Here is a 20,066-nt window from a genome sequence, read left to right on the forward strand (position 1 = left end):
CCCGCGTGTTGTAGAGTTCCCGTGACGGCTCTTTGGCTATCTGGGGACGCAAGAATCATTTTCGCGCGTACGCTTGCAATTCCAGGCAAGCTGAATACCACCACTGTGCAGACCACCGCCTAAAGCTGGATAACTACCGTTAGGTACGACGCTAGTGACTTCTTGATTGCCTTTATATTGAAGCTGTTGTCAACTTAACGGGCGGGCACTAGTCTACCGAGCTGCATAAAGCTCCGTCTAATACTCTAGTAGCCTTTAAAGACCTTATAGAGGTCTTTAAAAATGATGAAAGGGTTTGATAGGGTAGACGTAGAGCAGATGTTCCCACTTGTGGGGGGAGACCAGAACTAGGGGGCCATCAATATAAGAGAGGTGATCTTATCGAAACCTATAAGATTATGAGGGGGCTTGACAAGGTGGATGCAGAGAGGATGTTTCCACTGATGGGGGAGACTAGAACTAGGGGGCATAATTTTAGAATAAGGAGACCGCCCATTTAAAACTGAGATGAGGAGAAATTTCTTCTCTGAGGGTTGTAAATCTGTGTAATTCACTGTCTCAGAGAGCTGTGGAAGCCGGGACATTGAATAAATTTAAGGCGGAGATAGATAGTTTCTTAACCGATAAGGGGTTATGGGGAGCGGGCGGGGAAGTGGACCTGAGTCCATGATTGGATCAGCCACGATCGTATTAAATGGCGGAGCAGGCGCGAGGGGCCGTTTGGCCTACTGCTCCTATTTCTTATGTTCTTATAGTCACCAATAAATCCAATCGGGGAATTCAGGAGAAACTTCTTCACCCAGAGAGCGGTGAGAATGTGGAACTCGTTGAGGGGTTGAGGCGAATAGTATCGATGCATTTAAGGGGAGGCTAGATAAACATATGAGGGAGAAAGGAATAGAGGGTTATGCTGATAGAGTTAGATGAGGAAAGACACGGGGGGGGGGGAGGCTCGAGTGGAGCATAAACGCCGGCAGGGACTGGTTGGGCCGAATGGTCTGATTCTGTGCCATATATCCTGTGTAACATTCTTGAGTAGCAGGACCCAGAAAATCTGGGCTCCCTTTTTGAAACCAAGACAGCACGCACCGTTTCCTACTCCCGACCCGACGTGTCGGCAAACGTTGTCTCCCTCCTACAATCTACAAGCTTTTCCAGCCCAAGCTTCACATCGGCGAGCCACTCCCCCGTCTGAATTTGCCTCTCTTTTTTGACTCTTCCGCCAGGGGAGGCATCCTGCGCTCAGACATGGCATTTCCCCCCTCCCGCCCCGCCAATCCCCCTGGGAACTCGTCGGAAAGTCTTGCCAAGAAATTCCACAGTCGTCTTTATGAGTTCAACTTTTTAAAAAAATACGTCAAATAAATTAATGAATAAATTAGAGACTTAAAAACATTAAATAAATAATTCACATTAGCAAACAACTTAAAACATACATTCTTGTCGTGCGAAACATCACCCCCCCCCCAAAGTTGTGTCGCCACGCATGTTCATTGACGGGGGTCGCCTCTTAAAGCGGCAGCGACCTTTTGTCAGCTTTCCAGTACACATTGTATCTCGCTGATGGTGGCCACTTTACTGATGCAAAGAGACCCAGTTATGGGGCGTAGCAGTTGCGTGCCGCGGCTGGTGGGGGGAGAAGGTAGCAGCGATACCCCCCCGCCCCGAGCAAGTTTCTCATTTTGTTTTTCTCCGGGGAAATGCGGTGACCACACCGGCTTGTCACAAATGTCCATTCCCCCCGCAAACCACATTTATTATTTTGCCCCATCCTGAGAGCTGGGGTTTAAAGGGACAGCGCACAGCATTGCCTTAAAGGAACAGCGCACAACATTGTCTTAAAGGGGTAGTGCACAACATTGTCTTAAAGGGGTAGTGCACGGCATTGCCTTAAAGGGACAGCGCACGGCATCGCATTAAAGGGACAGCACACGGCATCGCCTTAAAGGGCCAGCGCAGAGCATTGCCTTAAAGGGACAGCATATGGCATTGCCTGAAAGCGACAGCGCACGGCATTGCCTTAAAGGGACAGCGCACGGCATTGCCTTAAAGGGGTAGCGTTACAGCGATAGGACACTTGTGAAACACTTCACTTGCAGCAGAGGGCGCTGACGCTCTGAGGGGCCATACCAGGAGCCGCCGGACGCACCTTGTTCCATGGGGTGCGATTCGGACCTTGGATTAAATTTTTAATAAAACAAACGGGAGGAAGGGGACGGGGCGGACGTAAGATGAGGAAGCCACGCGGGAAAAGTTCACTCTGCAGCAGGCATTGTCGTTCGAACTTGTGGCCGAGGTTTTGCGGGTGGGGGGGGGGGGGAGGGGAGCGGGGTGGGCAGCGGGAGTTTCAAACTGGGCGCGGGGGGGGAGGGGACATTGCTGCTCACAGAGAGCTCTGGGGGGGGGGGATGTGGAGAGGTTGCCTGGGGGCTACTGTCAGCCCGCAGGGCAAGCACCGTTTCCGAACGGAAGGGGTAAATTGCAGCCAATTGACAGAATGCAGAGCGGTATCTGTTGGGTTTATTGCTCCCAGACATTCATGATCCACACATTCCCCTCCCTTTTTCCTGCTGCCCTTTCTAGCCTGCCTTATTGTCACCAGGGCAAGGCTGCGCGGCTTACCGAGGAACAGGAGGAGGCGACTTAGCCCCTACTCCCTCGAGCACAGAAGATTAAGGGGGCGATCTTATCGAGGTGTTTAAGATGATTAAAAGGAGTTGATAGGGTAGAGAGAGAGAGAAATTATTTCCTCTTGGGGGCGTCACCTTAAAATTAGAGCCAGGCCGTTCAGGAAGGACTTCATAGAACGGTTACAGCACGGAACGCCATTCAGCCCGTCGAGCCCGTGCCGGCTCTCTGCCAGTCCCACTCCCCCTGCCCTTTCCCCGTAGCCCTGCAAACATTTATTTCCTCCAGGTACTTATCCAATTCCTCCTTTGAAAGCCACGATTGAATCTGCCTCTCCCACCCTCTCAGGCAGCGCGTTCTAGATCCTAACCGCTCGCTGCATGAAAGAATATTTTCTTACGTCGCCTTTGGTTCTTCAACCAATCGCCTTAAATGCGTGTCTAGTTCGCGACCCTTCTGCCAACAGGAGCAGTCTCTATCTAGCCTGTCCAGACTTCTTCACAAAGCAATAAACCCAAATCTGGATTGCTCTTCCCCCAAAAAGCTGTCAAGGCTAGGGGGGGGGGGGGGAAATCAGTTGAAAATTTCAAAACCAAGATTGATAAGATTTTTGTTGTGTAAGGGTGTTAAAGGATATGAAACCAAGGTGGGTAGATGGGGTTAAAATACAGATCAGCCACGCTCAAATTGAATGGCGGAACAGGCTCGAGGGGCTGAATGGGCCTCCTCCTGTTCCTGTGTAACAGGCTCGAGGGGCTGAATGGGCCTCCTCCTGCCCTGTGCCCTTGCCCCATGTGGTAATCGGCAAAAGAATCAGAGGGGGCCGTGGGGGCGGGGGAGATGAGGAGAATTCTTACGCAGCGAATTGTTGTGATCTGGAACGCGCTGCCTGAAAGGACGGTGGGAGCAGATGCAATGGCGGACTTTGAAAGGGAGGAATTGGCGATATAGTTCAAGGGGGGGACAATATGCAGAGCTTTGTGTGGGGGGCGGGGGGAAGGCAGGGGTGACGTAGCACTAATTGGATCGCGCTTTCAAAGAGCCGGCACAGGAACGATGGGCCGAATGACCTCCTTGTGTGCCGGGTCAATCTAATAGGTAGCTTAAGAATAATCAGTGATACAATGAGGAGGGGGGGGGGGGGGGGATTGGAACCTTGTACGACCATTGCAACTCAAGATTTGCCCTGGATTTGATTCCCAACGACATCTTGACGGGGTGGGAGGTGGGGAGTTAACTTTAGCAGAGCGGGGGAAAGGGGGGTCTGGGGGATAAAGCAATTGAATCTGTTGGTACACACAGTAAAATTTATAAATCACGAACAACACGCTATCTGCTTGTTCAAGGTGCTTTCTGTTTCAACGAACTCAAAGCAGTTCCAACTCCAGGCCCTGGAAGCTTGCTATGGGGGCCCTCCAGTAGTTGAAGGAGTTGTACATGGCCAGGGTCCCCTCCTTCTCCTCCTCTTCCTCCTCCTCCTCCGACAGGGCCGGAGAGGCGTAGGCTCTGCCTGCCGAGGTCTGGCCTCCCGCGCCGGATTTCGGGATGGCCTGGCCCAGCATCTCGAGCTCGGAGAGGTCGATCACAGGGATGGGCATCCTCCAGAACAGGAAGGAGTCATACTGGCTGTTGAGCAGGTCAAGCATCTTCGACTGGAAGAGAGCGGGGTGGGGAGGTGAGGGGGCACAAGAATTGTTTCGGTTTAGTCATTGCTGTCAAACAGAATACTACACAACCGGCGTAACTGTGCAGGCAAATGTAGTCGAGGGATAAAATAACACAGCAGTACATCGCACAGACTTGCATTTATATAGCGCCTTACCAAGCAACAACTTGCACTTGTATATCAGGGGGTCGGGCGTCCAAGCCTCCACTCCAGAGACTGGAACACAAAATCCAGGCCGACACTCCCAGTGCCAGTACTGAGGGAGTGCCGTACTGCACTATCGGAGGGGCAGTACTGAGGGAGTGCACAATGCGCTGTCATAGGGGCAGGACTGAGGGAGCGCCGTACTGCGCTGATGAGGGGCAGCACTGAGGGAGCGCCGCACTGTGCTGTTGGAGGGGCAGTGCTGAGGGAGCGCCGCACTGTCGGAGGGGCAGTACTGAAGGAGCGCTGCACTGTCGGAGTGGCAGTACTGAGGGAGCGCCGCACTGTCAGAGGGGCAGTAATGAGGGAGTGCCGCACTGTCGGAGGGACCGTACTGAGGGAGCGCCGCACTGTCGGAGGAGCAGTGCTGAGGGAGCGCCACACTGTTGGAGGGGCGGTACTGAAGGAGCGCCGCACTGTTGGAGGGGCGGTACTGAGGGAGCGCCGCACTGTCGGAGGGATGGTACTGAAGGAGCACCGTACTGTCGGAGGGTCGGTACTGAGGGAGCGCCGCACTGTCGGAGGGATGGTACTGAAGGAGCACCGCACTGTCGGAGGGGCGGTACTGAGGGAGCGCCGCACTGTCAAAGGGGCGGTACTGAGGGAGTGCTGCACTGTCGGAGGGGCGGCACTGAAGGAGCGCCGCACTGTCGGAGGGATGGTACTGAAGGAGCACCGTACTGTCGGAGGGTCGGTACTGAGGGAGCGCCGCACTGTCGGAGGGATGGTACTGAAGGAGCACCGCACTGTCGGACGGGCCGTACTGAGGGAGCGCCGCACTGTCGGAGGTGCCGTCTTTTGGATGAGACATTAATCCCGAGGCCCCGTCTGCCCCTCGGACGTAGCACAATATTTATGTTATTGGACTAGTAATCCAGAGGTCTGAGTGAATGATCCGCGGACATGAGTTCAAGTCACGACACAGCAGCTTGGGAATTTAAATTCAATAATTAAATAAATCTGGGATAAAAAGCTAGTTCCCGGATTATTGTAAAAACCCATCTGATTCACTAATGTCCCTTTAGAGAAGGAAATCTGCTGCCCTTACCCGGTCTGGCCGATATGTGACTCCAGATCCACAGCGATGTGGTTGACTCTGAACTGCCCCCTGAAATGGCCCAGCGAGATACTGATTGTATTCAGGAATGCGGCTCACTACCACCTTCTCAAGGGGCAATTAGAATGGGAAATAAATGCTGGCCTTGCCAGCAACGCCCACACCCGTGAATAAATTTTAAAATGGATAGCACGGCACTATTGGAAGAAGAGCAGGGGGAGTTCTCCCCGGTGTCCTCGGCCCAATATTTATCCCTCGACCAACATCACTAAAACAGATGATCTGGGTCATTATCACATTGCTGTTTGTGGGAGCTTGCTGTGCGCAAATTGGCTGCCGCATTTCCCACAATACAACAGTGACTGCACTTCAAAGGTTACTTCACTGGCTGTAAAGCGCTTTGGGACGACCCGAGGTTGTGCAAGGCGCCATATAAATGCAGGTCCTTTCTTACCCATCCTGAAAGGACATCCCAGAGCGCATGCACACACAATGAATCGCGACAATTGCGGCTCTTTTGTGCATAGCATGATCCCGTGAAGCAGCGCGTGAGCGGATCCGCTTTCGCCGGTGTTTGTTGCAGGAGGAACGTTGGCCAAGACATTGCAGGACGCATGATCCACCGCAATCTCGCGGGGGGGGTGAAGTAGGGCAGGGCGATTGTAGCATCTCAGACAACCCGCAGAATGGATAGCTAACTGTCCTCAAGCAGAGAGTAGGGCCTCTGCTCATTGGAATTCAGAAGGTTGAGAGGTGATCTTATCGAAATGTGTAAGATTATGAGGGGGGCTCGACAAGGTGGATGCAGAGAGGATGTTTCCACTGATGGGGGAGACTAGAACTAGGGGGCATAATCTTAGAATAAGGGGCCGCCCATTTAAATCTGAGATGAGGAGGAATTTCTTCTCTCTGAGGGTGGTAAATCTGTGGAATTCGTTGTCTCAGAGAGCTGTGGAAGCTGGGACATTGAATAAATTTAAGACAGAGATAGACAGTTTCTTAACCGATAAGGGGATAGGGGGCAGGCAGGGAAGTGGAGCTGAGTCCATGATCGGATCAGCCATGATCGTATTAAATGGCGGAGCAGGCTTGAGGGGCCGAATGGCCTACTCCTGCTCCTATTTCTTATGTTCTTATGTTTAAAAGGGTAGCTATTCACAGTGGCAGAAGGATGGTACTGGTGTTCCACAGGGTATCAGTGCTGGGACCACTGTTCACAATTTACAGACATGATTTAGGCTTTAGAATCTAAAACACAATTTCTAAATTTGTGGATGGCACCAAATTGGGAGGCGGGGGTGGGGTGGGGGGGGGAATTGTCAATACTGAGGAGGACTGCAACAAATTACAGGAGGACATTAATAAACTTGCAGAATGGGCATATAATTGGCAAATGAAATTCCACACAGATAAATGTGAGGTATTACATTTTGGGAGGGAGGATAGGGAGGTCACTTATTCCCTGGAGGGTGCGAGTCTGGGCGGGGTAGAGGAACAAAGGGATCTCAGAATACAAATACACACATCGCTAAAAGTAAAGACGCAGGTTAATAAGGCCAAAAAAAAGCAAACCAAGCACTAGGGTTTATTTCTAGAGGGATAGAATTGAAAAGTAGGGAAGTTATGCTAAACCTGTATCGAACCTTGGTTAGACCACACTTGGAGCACTGTGTACAGTTCTGGTCGCCATATTATAAAAAGGATATAGAGGCACTGGAGGGGGTGCAGAGAAGGTTTACAAGGATGATACCAGAAATGCGAGGATATACATATTAGGAAAGGAAGAACAGGGGTCTCTTTTTTTCTTGAAAAAAGAAGGCTGAGGGGTGACCTCATAGTGGTCTTTAAAATGATGAAAGGTTTGGATAGAGTGGATACAGAGAGAATGTTTCCACTTGTGGGGACGAGCATAACTAGAGGCTATCAATATAAGATAGTCACCAAGAAATCCAATCTGGAATTCAGAAGAAACTTATAGTGTCAGCTGTGGCTCAGTGGGCAGCTCTCTCGCCTCAGAGTCAGAAGGTTGTGGGTTCAAGTCCCAGTCCAGGGACTTAAGCACAAAAATCTAGGCCGACACTCCAGTGCAGTGCTGAGGGAGCGCCGCACTGTCGGAGGGGCAGTACTGAGAGAGCGCCGCACCGTCGGAGGGGCAGTACTGAGGGAGCGCCGCACTGTCAGAGAGGCGGTATTGAGGGAGCGCTGCACTGTCGGAGGGGCGGTACTGAGGGAGCGCCGCACTGTCGGAGGGGCGGTACTGAGGGAGCGCCGCACTGTCGGAGGGGTGGTACTGAGGGAGCACCGCACTGTCAGAGCTGCCATCTTTCGGTTGAGATCTTAAACCGAGGCCTCGTCTGCTCTCTCAAGTGGATGTAAAAGATCCCATGGCACTATTTTGAAGAAGAGCAGGGGCATTATCTCAGTGTCCTGGGGCCAATATTTATCCCTCAATCAATATAACAAAAAACAAACACTATCTGGTCATCATCACATTGCTCTTTGTGGGAGCTTGCTGTGCGCAATTTGGCTGCTGCGTATCCCACATTACAACAGTGACCACACTCCAAAAAGTACATCACTGGCTGTAAAACGCTTTGGGACATCCGGTGGTTGTGAAAGGCGCTACATAAATCCAAGTCTTTCTTTACCCAGAGAGCGGTGAGAATGTGGAACTCGTTGCCACAGGGAGGGGTTGAGGCGAATAGTATCGATGCATTTAAGGGGAGGCTGGACAAGTGTATGAGGGAGAAGGGAATAGAGGGTTATGCTGATGGATTTAGATGAGGAAAGACAGGAGGAGGCTCGAGTGGAGCATGGACTGGTTGGGCCGAACGGCCTGGTTCTGTGCTGTACATCCGATGTAACGCAGCGGCCCCATTGCAGCGTCAGCTTGGAGCTTTTGTTGGCCCTTGAACCCGTGAACATTCAACTCTCGAGGCCAGGAACTGCAGGAACGATTACTTTGTGACTCACCCGCTGAAGCTCGTCATTGCTTACTTGCCAAATCTTTTTTTGTCTGAACCGCACTCCCATATTTTTCAATCGTTACATTTTGTTTTTTAAAACATTTGTTTTTCTGTGCGCAGCTCCCACCTTGGGGATTGTACAGGAAGAGTTGCTGCAAAACGCGATTCCTTTGATAAGGAATTATTTACGTTTTATGGAAACAAGGAACAATGTGTATTGTGTGAAACGGCTACAGCCCAGCCAAAACCATCAGATGGGGCCCTTTCTGTTGCTAGTGTAAGACTTCTCGGTCCCGGGGATCCTCGACAGAGCCTCATCGACCTGACCTGCGTCCATGTGTGCATTGCATCGAATGTATAGCACAGAAACAGGCCATTCGGCCCAACCGCTCCGTGCTGGTCCACTCGAGCCTCCTCCCGCCCCACTACATCTCACCCCACCCCCATATCCCTCTATCCCTTTCTCTCTCATGTGTTTATCCAGCCTCCCCTTAAATGCATCGATACTATTCGCCTCAACCCCTCCCTGAGGCAGCGAGTTCCACATTCTCACCGCTCTCTGGGTAAAGAAGATCCTCCTGAATTTCCTATGAGTCTCAGTCGTGGCTCAGTGGGCAGCACTCTCGCCTCTGAGTCAGAAGGTTGTGGGTTCGAGTCCAACTCCAGGGACTTGAGCACATAAATCCAGGCTGACACTCGCAGTGCAGTGCTGAGGGAGTGCCGCACTGTCGGAGGGGCTGTACTGAGGGAGCGCCGCACTGTCGGAGGGGCGGTACTGAGGGAGCGCCGCACTATCGGAGGGGCGGTGCTGAGGGAACGCCGCACTGTCAGAGGGGTGGTACTGAGGGAGTGCCGCACTGTCGGAGGGGCGGTACTGAGGGAGCGCCGCACTGTCGGGGGGCGATGCTGAGGGAGAACCCCACTGTCGGAGGGGCAGTACTGAGGGAGTGCCGCACTGTCGGAGGTGCTGTCTTTCGGTTGAGATGTTAAACTGAGGCCCTGTCTGCCCCCTCAGGTGGACATAAAAGATCCCATGCACGATTTTGAAGAACAGCAGGGGGAATTCGCCTCGGTGTCCTGGGACCAATATTTATCCCTCAATCAGATGATCTGGGTCATTATCACATTGCTGTATGTGGGAGCTTGCTGTGCACAAATTGAGCTGCCGTGTTTCCCACATTACAACAGTGACTGCACTGCAAAAGTACTTCATTGGCTGGAAAGCGCCTTGGGATGTCCGGCGGTCCTGAAAGGCGCTATATAAATGCAATTCTTTGTTCTAACCTAGCCGATATTGAGGGAGTGCCGCACTGCCAGAGGTTCCGCTTTCCCGATGAGATACTGAACCAAGGCCCCAGCTTGCCCGTTTAGTCAACGCAAGAGATCCCATGATACTATTTGAAGAAGAGCAGGAGAGTTCTTCTGGGGCCGGGGGGGCAGTATTTATCCCTCAACCAACACCACCAAAAACAGATTAATTGCTGTTTGTGGGAGCTTGCTGTGCACAAATTGAGCTGCTGCGTTTCCCACATTACAACAAGTGACTACACTCCAAAAGTACTTCATTGGCTGTGAAGCGCTTTGGGACGTCCCAAGGACTTTCAAGGCGCTATATAAATACAGATTCTCGTGGAACCATCTCAAAGTGCTTCACGTAAAATAAATTACACTCAAGATGCCGTCACTACTGCAATGTTGAAGGGCGGGGTCCTTGCAGAATTATTAGGTTACTCAAACGGTTGAGAGTGGGTCAGCCAAGAGCACAATCTTGGCCCAGGGGTAGCACGGGCCCAGCCCACACCGCGATGTGTGCGCGCACTAGGTCCATGCAGCAGAGCTGGTCTCCAGTCGTCTTGGATAACCCTTGCCACTGGACCAAGACCTCGCTCTGTCAAGCCCCGTGTGGTGGCTGGTGTGCAACGGTCACCCCACGTTAAAAAAATCCACCCACAGGCATCTTCCACCCTTCAGGATGGAGTTTGGGATCTGGAATATGAGGTCCTTCATTGAAACACTTGTGAACTCATCCCTTTTTGGTGTGGAAGCAAGTCATCCTCGATACAAGGGACCGCATAATACTATCTTATAGTAAGACTACGATGAATGGTAGGTTATTCTGTTTTTAATGCTGTTGCTTGAGGGAAAAGTGTGCAGTGTGCACCGTCCACAAGATGCACTGCAGCAACTTGCCAAGGCTTCTTCGGCAGCACCTCCCAAACCCGCGACCTCCACCGCCTAGAAGGACAAGGGCAGCAGGCGCGTGGGAAGACCACCAGCTCCACATTCCCCTCCGAGTCACACACCATCCTGACTTGGCAATGTATCGGCCGTTCCTTCATCGTCGCCGGGTCAAAATCCTGGAACTCCCTCCCTAACAGCACTGTGGGAGCACCTTCACCACACGGACTGCAGCGATTCAAGAAGGCGGCTCACCACCACCTTCTCGAGGGGCAATTAGGGATGGGCAATAAATGCCGGCCTTGCCAGCGACGCCCGTGAATGAATTAAAAAACAAGACATGTTGGCCAGGATGCCAAGGGATCTATTAAAAATATCTCTGATCGATTGAACGGGTAGACTGGTCATCAGTTTAATGCCTCATTGAAAGGGGTGGCATTTTTAACAATGTATTTTCTCGAGTTAAAAAGATTAAAGGATGATCTAATCGAGGTGTTGAAGATGATTAACGGAGCTGATAGGGTAGAGAGAGAGAGACTATTTTGTCTGGTGGGAGGAATCCAGAACAAGGGGGTGTCACCTTAAAATTAAAACGAGGGATATACTTGCAATGGCGGCAGTTCAGAGAAGGTTCACGAGGTTGATTCTGGAGATGAAGGGGTTGACTTATGAGGAAAGGTTGAGCAGTTTGGGCCTCTACTCATTGGAGTTTAGAAGAAGGAGAGGTGATCTTATCGAAACATATAAGATTCTGAGGGGGCTGGACAGGGTAGATGCAGAGAGGATGTTTCCCCTTGTGGGGGAATCTAGAACTAGGGGGCATAGTCTCAGGATAAGGGGTCGGCCATTTAAGATGGAGATGAGGAGGAATTTCTTCTCTCAGAGGGTCATGAATCTGTGGAATTCTCTGCCCCAGAGAGCTGTGGCGGCTGGGTCATTGAACATATTTAAGGTGGAGATAGACAGATTTTTGAGGATAAGGGAGTGAAGGGTTATGGGAAGCGGGCAGGGAAGTGGAGCTGAGTCCATGATCAGATCAGCCGCGATCTTATTGAATGGCGGAGCAGGCTCGAGGGGCCGTATGGCGTCCTCCTGCTCCTATTTCTTACATTCTTAGAGCCAGGCCGTTCAGGGGATGTCAGAAAGGGGGAGCAGGAATCTGGAACTCTCTCCCCCAAAAAGCTGTCAAGGCTGCAGGCGGGTAGGGGTGTGGGGGGGGGGTGCAATTAAAAATGTCAAAACTGAGAGTGACAGATTTTTGTTAGGTAAGGTATTAAGAAAACGGAATCAAGGCGGGTCGATGGAGTTAAGACACAGATCAGTTTGCGATCTGATTGAATGGTCTACTCCTGCTTCCTAATGCAGTGCTCCCTCGGGACTGCACTGAAATGTCAGCCTGCGTTATGTGCCACAACCTTCTGAGTCGGAGGCGAGGTTACTGCCAACCGAGCCAATTAAATTCTGGGCACTGCGTGCAATTGCAATACTGCGTCTATCTGTGCTGCACATTACGCTGCATCAAAGCACTGACCACACTCGATCAGCTCCGCTGGGCAGGCCACATTGTCCGCATGCCAGACACGAGACTCCCAAAGCCAGCGCTCTACTCGGAACTCCTTCACAGCAGTCGAGCCAAAGGTGGGCAGAGGAAACATTACAGGGACACCCTCAAAGCCTCCCTGTTAAAGTGCAACATCCCCACCTACAACTGGGAGTCCCTGGCTCCGCAGGCTGTTGGGGGCTGATGCAAACGGCCTCCGCCACCCTGTGCAAAGGGAGTTAAATCAGGCCCGCTTTAATGGTGCTCACGGCCATCTTGTCGCCCCCTGTTGGAGAGTCGGAGGAGAGGATTGGAGTTGGGCGCGATGCTCTATGTGGTCAAATTGCCTGCCAACACTCTATATATACAGCACAGAAACGGGCCATTCGGCCCAACCATGCCGGCGTTTATGCTCCACTCGAGCCTCCTCCCATCTTTTCTCATCTAACTCTATCCACACACCCCTCTATTCTCTTCTCCCTCGTATGCTCCCCTCATCATCACAGGCAGTCCCTTGGAATGGAGGAAGACTTGCTTCCACTCTTAAAATGAGTCCTCAGGTGGCTGAACAGTCCAATACGAGAGCCACAGTCCCTGTCACAGGTGGGACAGACAATGGTTGAGGGAAGGGGAGGGTGGGACTGGTTTGCCGCACGCTCCTTCCGCTGCCTGCGCTTGGTTTCTGCACGCTCTCGGCGACGAGACTCGAGGTGCTCAGCACCCTCCCGGATGCTCTTCCTCTACTTGGGGCGGACTGGTCTTTGGCCAGGGACTCCCAGGTGTCGGTGGGGATGTTGCACTTTATCAGGGAGGCTGATCGGGCGTAAGGTGGTTAGCAGCCCCTCTCTGACGCTGATGGTGGCGGAAAACAGCCGGATTTCTCCCCCCCACCCCCCCCGGAACTGTGTACCCCAAGAAGAGACACCAGACAGGAGGGAGTGCGTATTTGTGAGAGGCAAATATAAATACACACGGATAGTGAGATGACGCACGACGCTCTATATATAATTGCAGGCCTATGTTAAAGAGCTTGAGAGAAGGAATTCTCATGAGAATAGAATCGCGAGGTTAAACCCATCTGTTTATGGTGAGCAGCTGTTTGCCCCAGCAGTACGTCCGTGACTCACTCTCTGCTCCAGACTCTATTAGGCATCTTTGCCACGGCAGTCCCTGATTCTAGGAACTGGCCAGATGGTGCCCTCATTAAAGCCGTGAGCTTAGACGACCAATATTGGTGTCGTCCATTTGAGATGGAGGGGGGTGTGGGGGGGGGTGGAGATGGAGGACATCGATTGCACTGTCGGAGGGGCAGTACTGAGGGAGCGCTGTACTGCGCTGTCGGAAGGGCAGTACTGAGGGAGCGCCGTACTGCGCTGTCGGAGGGGCAGTGCTGGGGGAGCGCTGATAATTCTCAGGAGACTCCTGGATAAACCTGGAGGGTTGGCCACAGCCCGAGTCCCCGGCCAAGGATACCTGGGGTGGGGCTGCTCCCTACCCGACCGAGGCAATTGTCAGAATTCCCTCGGCTGAGTCAAAGTCCACCAGGCACTGACAGGGCAGGCATCAGCAACAGTGCCACTGACTGCAGTCAGTCCCCAGGGTTCCTTTGCAACCTCATCGCCTCTCAACACATCAACTTGCATTTATATAGCGCCTTTAACGTAGTGAAACGTCCCAAGGCGCTTCACAGGAGTATTATGAGATCAGAAAAATTGACACCGAGCTGCATAAGGAGAAATTAGGGCAAGGAGCATCTTGAAGGAGAAAAGAGAGGTGGAGAGGTTTAGGGAGGGAGTTCCAGAGCTTGGGGCCCAGGCAGCTGAAGGCACGGCCACTAATGGTTGAACGATTATAATCAGGGATGCTCAGGGGGGCAGAATTAGAGGAACGCAGAGATCTCGGGGGGGGGGGGGGGTTGTGGGGCTGGAGGAGGTTACAGAGATAGGGAGGGGTGTAGGGGCTGGAGGAGGTTACAGAGATAGGGAGGGGTGTAGGGGCTGGAGGAGGTTACAGAGATAGGGAGGGGTTGTGGGGCTGGAGGAGGTTACAGAGATAGGGAGGGTTTGTGGGGCTGGAGGAGATTACAGAGATAGAGAGGGGTGTAGGGGCTGGAGGAGGTTACAGAGATAGGGAGGGGTTGTGGGGCTGGAGGAGGTTACAGAGATAGGGAGGGATGTAGGGGCTGGAGGAGATCAGAGATAGGGAGGGGCGAGGGCCAGGGAGGGATTTGTAAACAAGGATGAGAATTTTGAAATCGAGGCGTTGCTTAACTGGGAGCCAATGTAGGTCAGCGAGCACAGGGGGTGATGGGTGAGCAGGACTCGGTGCGAGTTAGGACACGGGCGGCAGCCGAGTTTTGGTCACCTCTAGTTTACGTCGGGTAGAACACGGGAGGCCGGCCAGGGGTGTCCATTTTCCCCAAATACCCCTGGCAATATGTAACAGAACAGAAGGAAATTTACAATGCAAGGACTGTCGGGGAGGGGTGGCGGGGGGAGGCATTAATTAAGTCCCCCATTGTCTGTGAATGCAGAAAAACAGGGTCTCAATCCTGTTTCTGTGCTGGCCACGAGCCTCATCCTCAAGAGATGCTCGATTTAGATCTAAACACAAATCCCAAATCAGTCTTCGAAGAATATTTGACTCTGAAAATCCCCAAAATAGAAAGGCTGATATTTCTTCCCAGGGTTTCATGCACTCAATCCTGATTTTCTTTTTAAATCAGGGCATGTTAAGCCAAAAAAGGTTTGGCTGAAACGGACCCACTTCAAGTGCACGTCTTTGAGATGTCTGCAAAGCGTTTCAGTCTCCAGATATGGGGAGAATGAAGCGAATCTATTGAGCATGACAGTGCAGTTCTGCATCCTGACAGACTGTACGCCCGCAGGTAAATTAAAAAAATGCTCGGAAAGGAAACGGCCAGAGAGAGAGGGAGAGAGAAAAGAAACATACGCATACTGACCTTTGCAGAGATTGGAAAGATCTCTTGCAGGAAAGGCTGGCTCGGTTGCTGAAGAGAGGGTTCTTTGTGTGAGTGAGTGTGTGTGAGAAACACGGTGTACAGAGACGCACTGAGCTTAATTCCCACCCCTTAGCCAGCTGATCGCAGTCTACTGCAATGCAGCCAAGGAGTGCTGAGTGTGTCACGCCTGAACTATTTCCTCCATGGCACCACCAGCTGTCTGTATTACGCCGCCTTTGTCCTAGCCCTCTCCCCACCCACCCCCCTCACTCCCTCATCCTTTCTTCAACAGACTCAAAGTCGTCCGCAGGGTCCCAAAGCCTGCCCCCACCCCTCCGCCACGCTCCACACTCAAATTTAACTCAGTATCACGATGTGGCTCAGTGGGCAGCACTCTCTCTCTCGGAGTCAGAGTGTCGTGGGTTTCATCCCCCACTCCAGAGACTCGAGCACAAAATCCAGGTCGATACTCCCAGTGCTAGTACTGAGGGAGCGCCGCACTGTTGGAGGGGCAGCACTGAGGGAGCGTCGTACTGCGTTGTCGGAGGGCCGGTACTGAGGGAGCGCCGCACTGTCGGAGGGGCAGCACTGAGGGAGCGCCGTACTGCGCTATCGAAGGGGCAACACTGAGGGTGCGCCGCATTGCGCTGTCGGAGGGGCAGTACTGAGGGAGCGCCGTACTGCGCTGTCGGAGGGGCAGTACTGAGGGAGCGCCGCACTGCGCTGTCGGAGGGGCAGTACTGAGGGAGCGCCGTACTGCGCTGTCGGAGGGGCAGCACTGAGGGAGCGCCGTACTGCGCTGTCGAAGGGGCAGCACTGAGGGAGCGCCGCACTGCGCTGTCGGAGGGGCAGTACTGAGGGAGCGCCGTACTGCGCTGTCGGAGGGGCGGTACTGAGGGAGCGCCGCACTGTTGGAGGGGCAGTACTGAGGGAGCCCTGCGCTGTCGGAGGGGCAGAACTGAGGGAGCGCCGCACTGTTGGAGGTGCCGTCTTTCGAATGAGACACTAAACCGAGGCCCCGTCTGCTCTCTCAGGTGGACGTAAAAGATCCCGGGGCCACTATTGGAAGAAGAGCAGGAGGGGTTCTCCCCGGTGTCCTGGGGCCAATATTTATCCCTCAACCAACATCACTGAAACAGATGATCCGGGTCATTATCACATTGCTGTGTGTGGGAGCTTGCTGTGCGCAATTTGGCTGCCGCGTTTCCCACATTACAACTGTGACGACTACGCTTCAAAAAAAAAGTGCTTCATTGTGTGTAAAGCGCTTTGGGACGTCCAGTGGTCGTGAAAGGCGCTATAGAAATGCAAGTCTTTTTAGAAAGTAGAAAGTACTAGCTTTTCTTCCCATCTCCATCACAGTCACGAAATACGATAATAAATTGCCACAGCGTGTCGGAGCACTCAAGGATCCACTCTCAAGGCGGAGAGATATTCTGGACTGGAGACAGTCCTGTTGCTACAGCAACTCCCAGCATGAACCGTTGGATTCCAACACACAGGGAAACATGTCGAGAATTACAATCAAATCACCACCCCACCCACCCGAGCCGACACTGTTCTAACGTGTGAAGTCCCCGGACTTTTGAGCCAAGCCAGATAACTCTGGTGTTTTCGACTGCGAATTAAGCTGGTGGCCCTGCACTGCACCCTTTCCAAAGCTTCAGTTATACACCACTAATCAGCAGACCAAAACAGGACACAACATTCTAGGCAAGGTCTTGTACAAGGACAAAATGGTATTCAGTGCAGTACTGAGGGAGTGGCAGTACTGAGGGAGCGCCGTACTGCGCTGTCGGAGGGGCAGTACTGAGGGAGCGCCGCACTGTTGGAGGGGCAGTACTGAGGGAGCGCCGCACTGTCGGAGGGGCAGTGCTGAGGGAGTGGCAGTACTGAGGGAGCGCCGTACTGCGCTGTCTGAGCGCAGTATTGAGGGAGCGCCGTACTGCGCTGTCGGAGCGGCATTACTGAGGGAGCGCCGTACTGCGCTGTCTGAGCGCAGTATTGAGGGAGCGCCGTACTGCGCTGTCGGAGCGGCATTACTGAGGGAGCGCCGTACTGCGCTGTCTGAGCGCAGTATTGATGGAGCGCCGTACTGCGCTGTCGGAGCGGCAGTACTGAGGGAGTGCCGTACTGCGTTGTCGGAGGGGCAGTACTGAGGGAGCAGCGTACTGCGTTGTCGGAGGGGCAGTACTGAGGGAGCACCGAACTGCGCTGTCGGAGGGGCAGTACTGAGGGAGCGCCGCACTGTCGGAGGGGCAGTACTGAGGGAGCGCCGCACTGTCGGAGGGGCAGTGCTGAGGGAGCGCCGCACTGTCGGAGGGGCAGTGCTGAGGGAGCGCCGCACTGTCGGAGGGGCAGTAATGAGGGAGTGCGGCACTGTCGGAGAGGCAGTACTGAGGGAGCGCCACACTGTCGGAGGGGCAGTACTGAGGGAGCGCCGCACTGTCGGAGGGGCAGTACTGAGGGAGCGCCGCACTGTCGGAGGGGCAGTACTGAGGGAACGCTGCACTGTTGGAGGGGCAGTACTGAGGGAGCGCCGCACTGTCGGAGGGGCAGTACTGAGGGAGCGCCGCACTGTCGGAGGGGCAGTACTGAGGGAGCACCGCACTGTCAGAGGTGCAGTACTGAGGGAGCGCCACACTGTTGGAGCTGCCGTCTTTCAGATGAGACGTTAAATCGAGACCTCGTCTGCTTTCTCATATAGATGTAAAAGATCCCGGGGCCACTATTGGAAGAAGAGCAGAGGAAGTTATCCCCGGTGTCCTGGGGCCAATATTTATCCCTCAACTACCATCACTAAAAACAGATGATCTGGGTCATTATCATATTGCTGTTTGTGGGAGCTTGCTGTGCGCAAATTGGCTGTCACGTCTCCTACATTAGTGACTACACTCCAATAGTACTTCATTGGATGTAATGTGCTTTGAGACGTCCGGTGGTCGTGAAAGGCACTGTATAAATGCAAGTCTTTTTATGCTTTGCAAATGGAACCTAGAACCCGATTTTCTTTAGCTGGAGCCTGGTGGCATTGGTCATGAACCTTTAGAGAGTGATACAACTCACTGCGTAAAAAACATTCTCTCCATCTCCCCTTCTGGTTCTTTTGCCGAAACATAGAAAATAGGTGCAGGAGCAGGCCATTCGGCCCTTCGATCCTGCACCACCATTCAATATGATCATTGCTGATCATGCAACTTCAGTACCCCTTTCCTGCTTTCTCTCCATACCCCTTGATCCCTTTAGCCGTAAGGGCCACATCTAACTCCCTCTTGAATATATCTAACGAACTGGCCTCAACAACTTTCTGTGGTAGAGAATTCCACAGGTTCACCACTCTCTGAGTGAAGTTGTTTCTCCTCATCTCGGTCCTAAATGGCTTACCCCTTATCCTTAGACTGTGACCCCTGGTTCTGGACTTCCCCAACATCGGGAACATTCTTCCTGCATCTAACCTGTCCAGTCCCGTCAGAATTTTCTATGTTTCTGAGATCCCCTCTCATTCTTCTAAACTCCAGTGAATTGTTAATCTGTGTCCCTCTGGTTACCGTCCCTCCTGCCCCTGGGAACAGTTTTTCCTGATTTACTCGACCGAAACCCCTCCTGATTTTGAACATCTCGATCAAATCTCCCCTTAACCTTCTCTGCTCCAAAGAGAACAACCCCAGCTTCTCCAGTCTCTCCATGTCACTGAAGTCCCACATCCCTGGAACCATTCCAGTAAATCTCCTCCGCACTCTCTCCAAGGCCGTGACATCCTTCCTAAAGTGTGCGGTGCCCAGAATTGGAGACAGTGCTCCAGCTGGGGCCCAACCAGTGATTTATAATAGCAGCATTAATCGTGTACTTTTAGTTCTCATTTACAAATGATTTGGCCTCTTTTAACCACACGTCCTTATGTTGACTTTGAAAACACATTTCTTCGAAGCAGTTTAATTTTGTCATAAACATGCAGCCAAATATTAATTATTCATAATAAATAAATATAATTTGTATTGTACTTAAATTCAAATCAGACTTACTGTTGAGTTCCTCAGAGTAGTGTCAGTTACAATGATGTCATGTGCCAGCGTCTTATGATGTTAGCATCATGTGACTTATGATGTCAGCAATTTGTGACAATGATGGCACTTATGATGTCAGCATCATGTGACTTATAATGTCACCACCATGTGACTTATAATGTCACCACCATGTGACCTATGATGTCATCATCATGTAACCTATGATGTCAGCATCATGTGACAACGGCAGCACTTATCGTAGAAACCGTAGAAACATAGAAAATAGGTGCAGGAGTAGGCCATTCAGCCCTTCGAGCCTGCAGCACCATTCAATATGATCACGGCTGATCATGCAACTTCAGTACCCCATTCCTGCCTTCTCTCCATACCCCTTGATCCCTTTAGCCATAAGGGTCACGTCTAACTCCCTTTTGAATATATCCAATGAACTCCCTTTTGAATATATCCTCAACAACTTTCTGTGGCAGAGAATTCCACAGGTTCACAATTCTCTGGGTGAAAAAGTTTCTCCTCATCTCAGTCCTAGATGTAACGTTATGTGACAGGGATGGAGTTAGCTAGTTTGCAGTCTCACAGCGGAAGCATCACACCACAGCTTTGCGTGTCAGTGTGGTGTAAGTGTCGTGCTAGAGCTGACCATCAGGGAGAGTGGACGGTAGGAATGGGTCCCTGAGGGAAGGGGACGGGTTTGCAAGCGAGAGAGAGAGAAATGATGCAAGGGCACGGGGAATCGATTGCCTCTGAGCATCAGGAGTAGCACAATTTGACGCCCGATCTTTAGAAATGGTTCTGCCGTATCTTAATGCAGAGGCAGGTAGGGAATCTATGAAAAAGGAACAA

General features: G+C 52.3%; 2 protein-coding genes across 4 annotated transcripts in view; one reads left to right on the top strand and one right to left on the bottom strand.

Annotated features, from left to right (window-relative positions):
- The window catches only part of LOC139240173 (CDC42 small effector protein 1-B-like), an 89,203-nt gene that overhangs the window by 14,971 nt on the left and 54,166 nt on the right, over positions 1-20,066 (top strand). Inside the window, exon 1 of one of the 3 annotated variants that reach the window (XM_070868585.1) lies at positions 33-143. The exons of the other annotated variants lie outside the window; for them this stretch is intronic. The gene's annotated coding sequence lies outside the window, so the exon portion shown is untranslated. Of the gene's footprint in view, positions 1-32; positions 144-20,066 lie in introns of those variants that run through there. 3 annotated transcript variants of the gene reach the window in all.
- Positions 1,328-15,357, bottom strand: mllt11 (MLLT11 transcription factor 7 cofactor). The gene is made up of 2 exons (XM_070868582.1): positions 15,202-15,357; positions 1,328-4,280 (listed from the first exon to the last, which is right to left on the bottom strand). The coding sequence occupies exon 2, from the start codon at positions 4,272-4,274 to the stop codon at positions 3,996-3,998; it is 279 nt and encodes a 92-aa protein (XP_070724683.1). The 5' UTR covers positions 4,275-4,280; positions 15,202-15,357; the 3' UTR covers positions 1,328-3,995.

Source organism: Pristiophorus japonicus, chromosome 30, assembly GCF_044704955.1.
Source record: "Pristiophorus japonicus isolate sPriJap1 chromosome 30, sPriJap1.hap1, whole genome shotgun sequence".
NCBI lineage: Eukaryota > Metazoa > Chordata > Chondrichthyes > Pristiophoridae > Pristiophorus > Pristiophorus japonicus.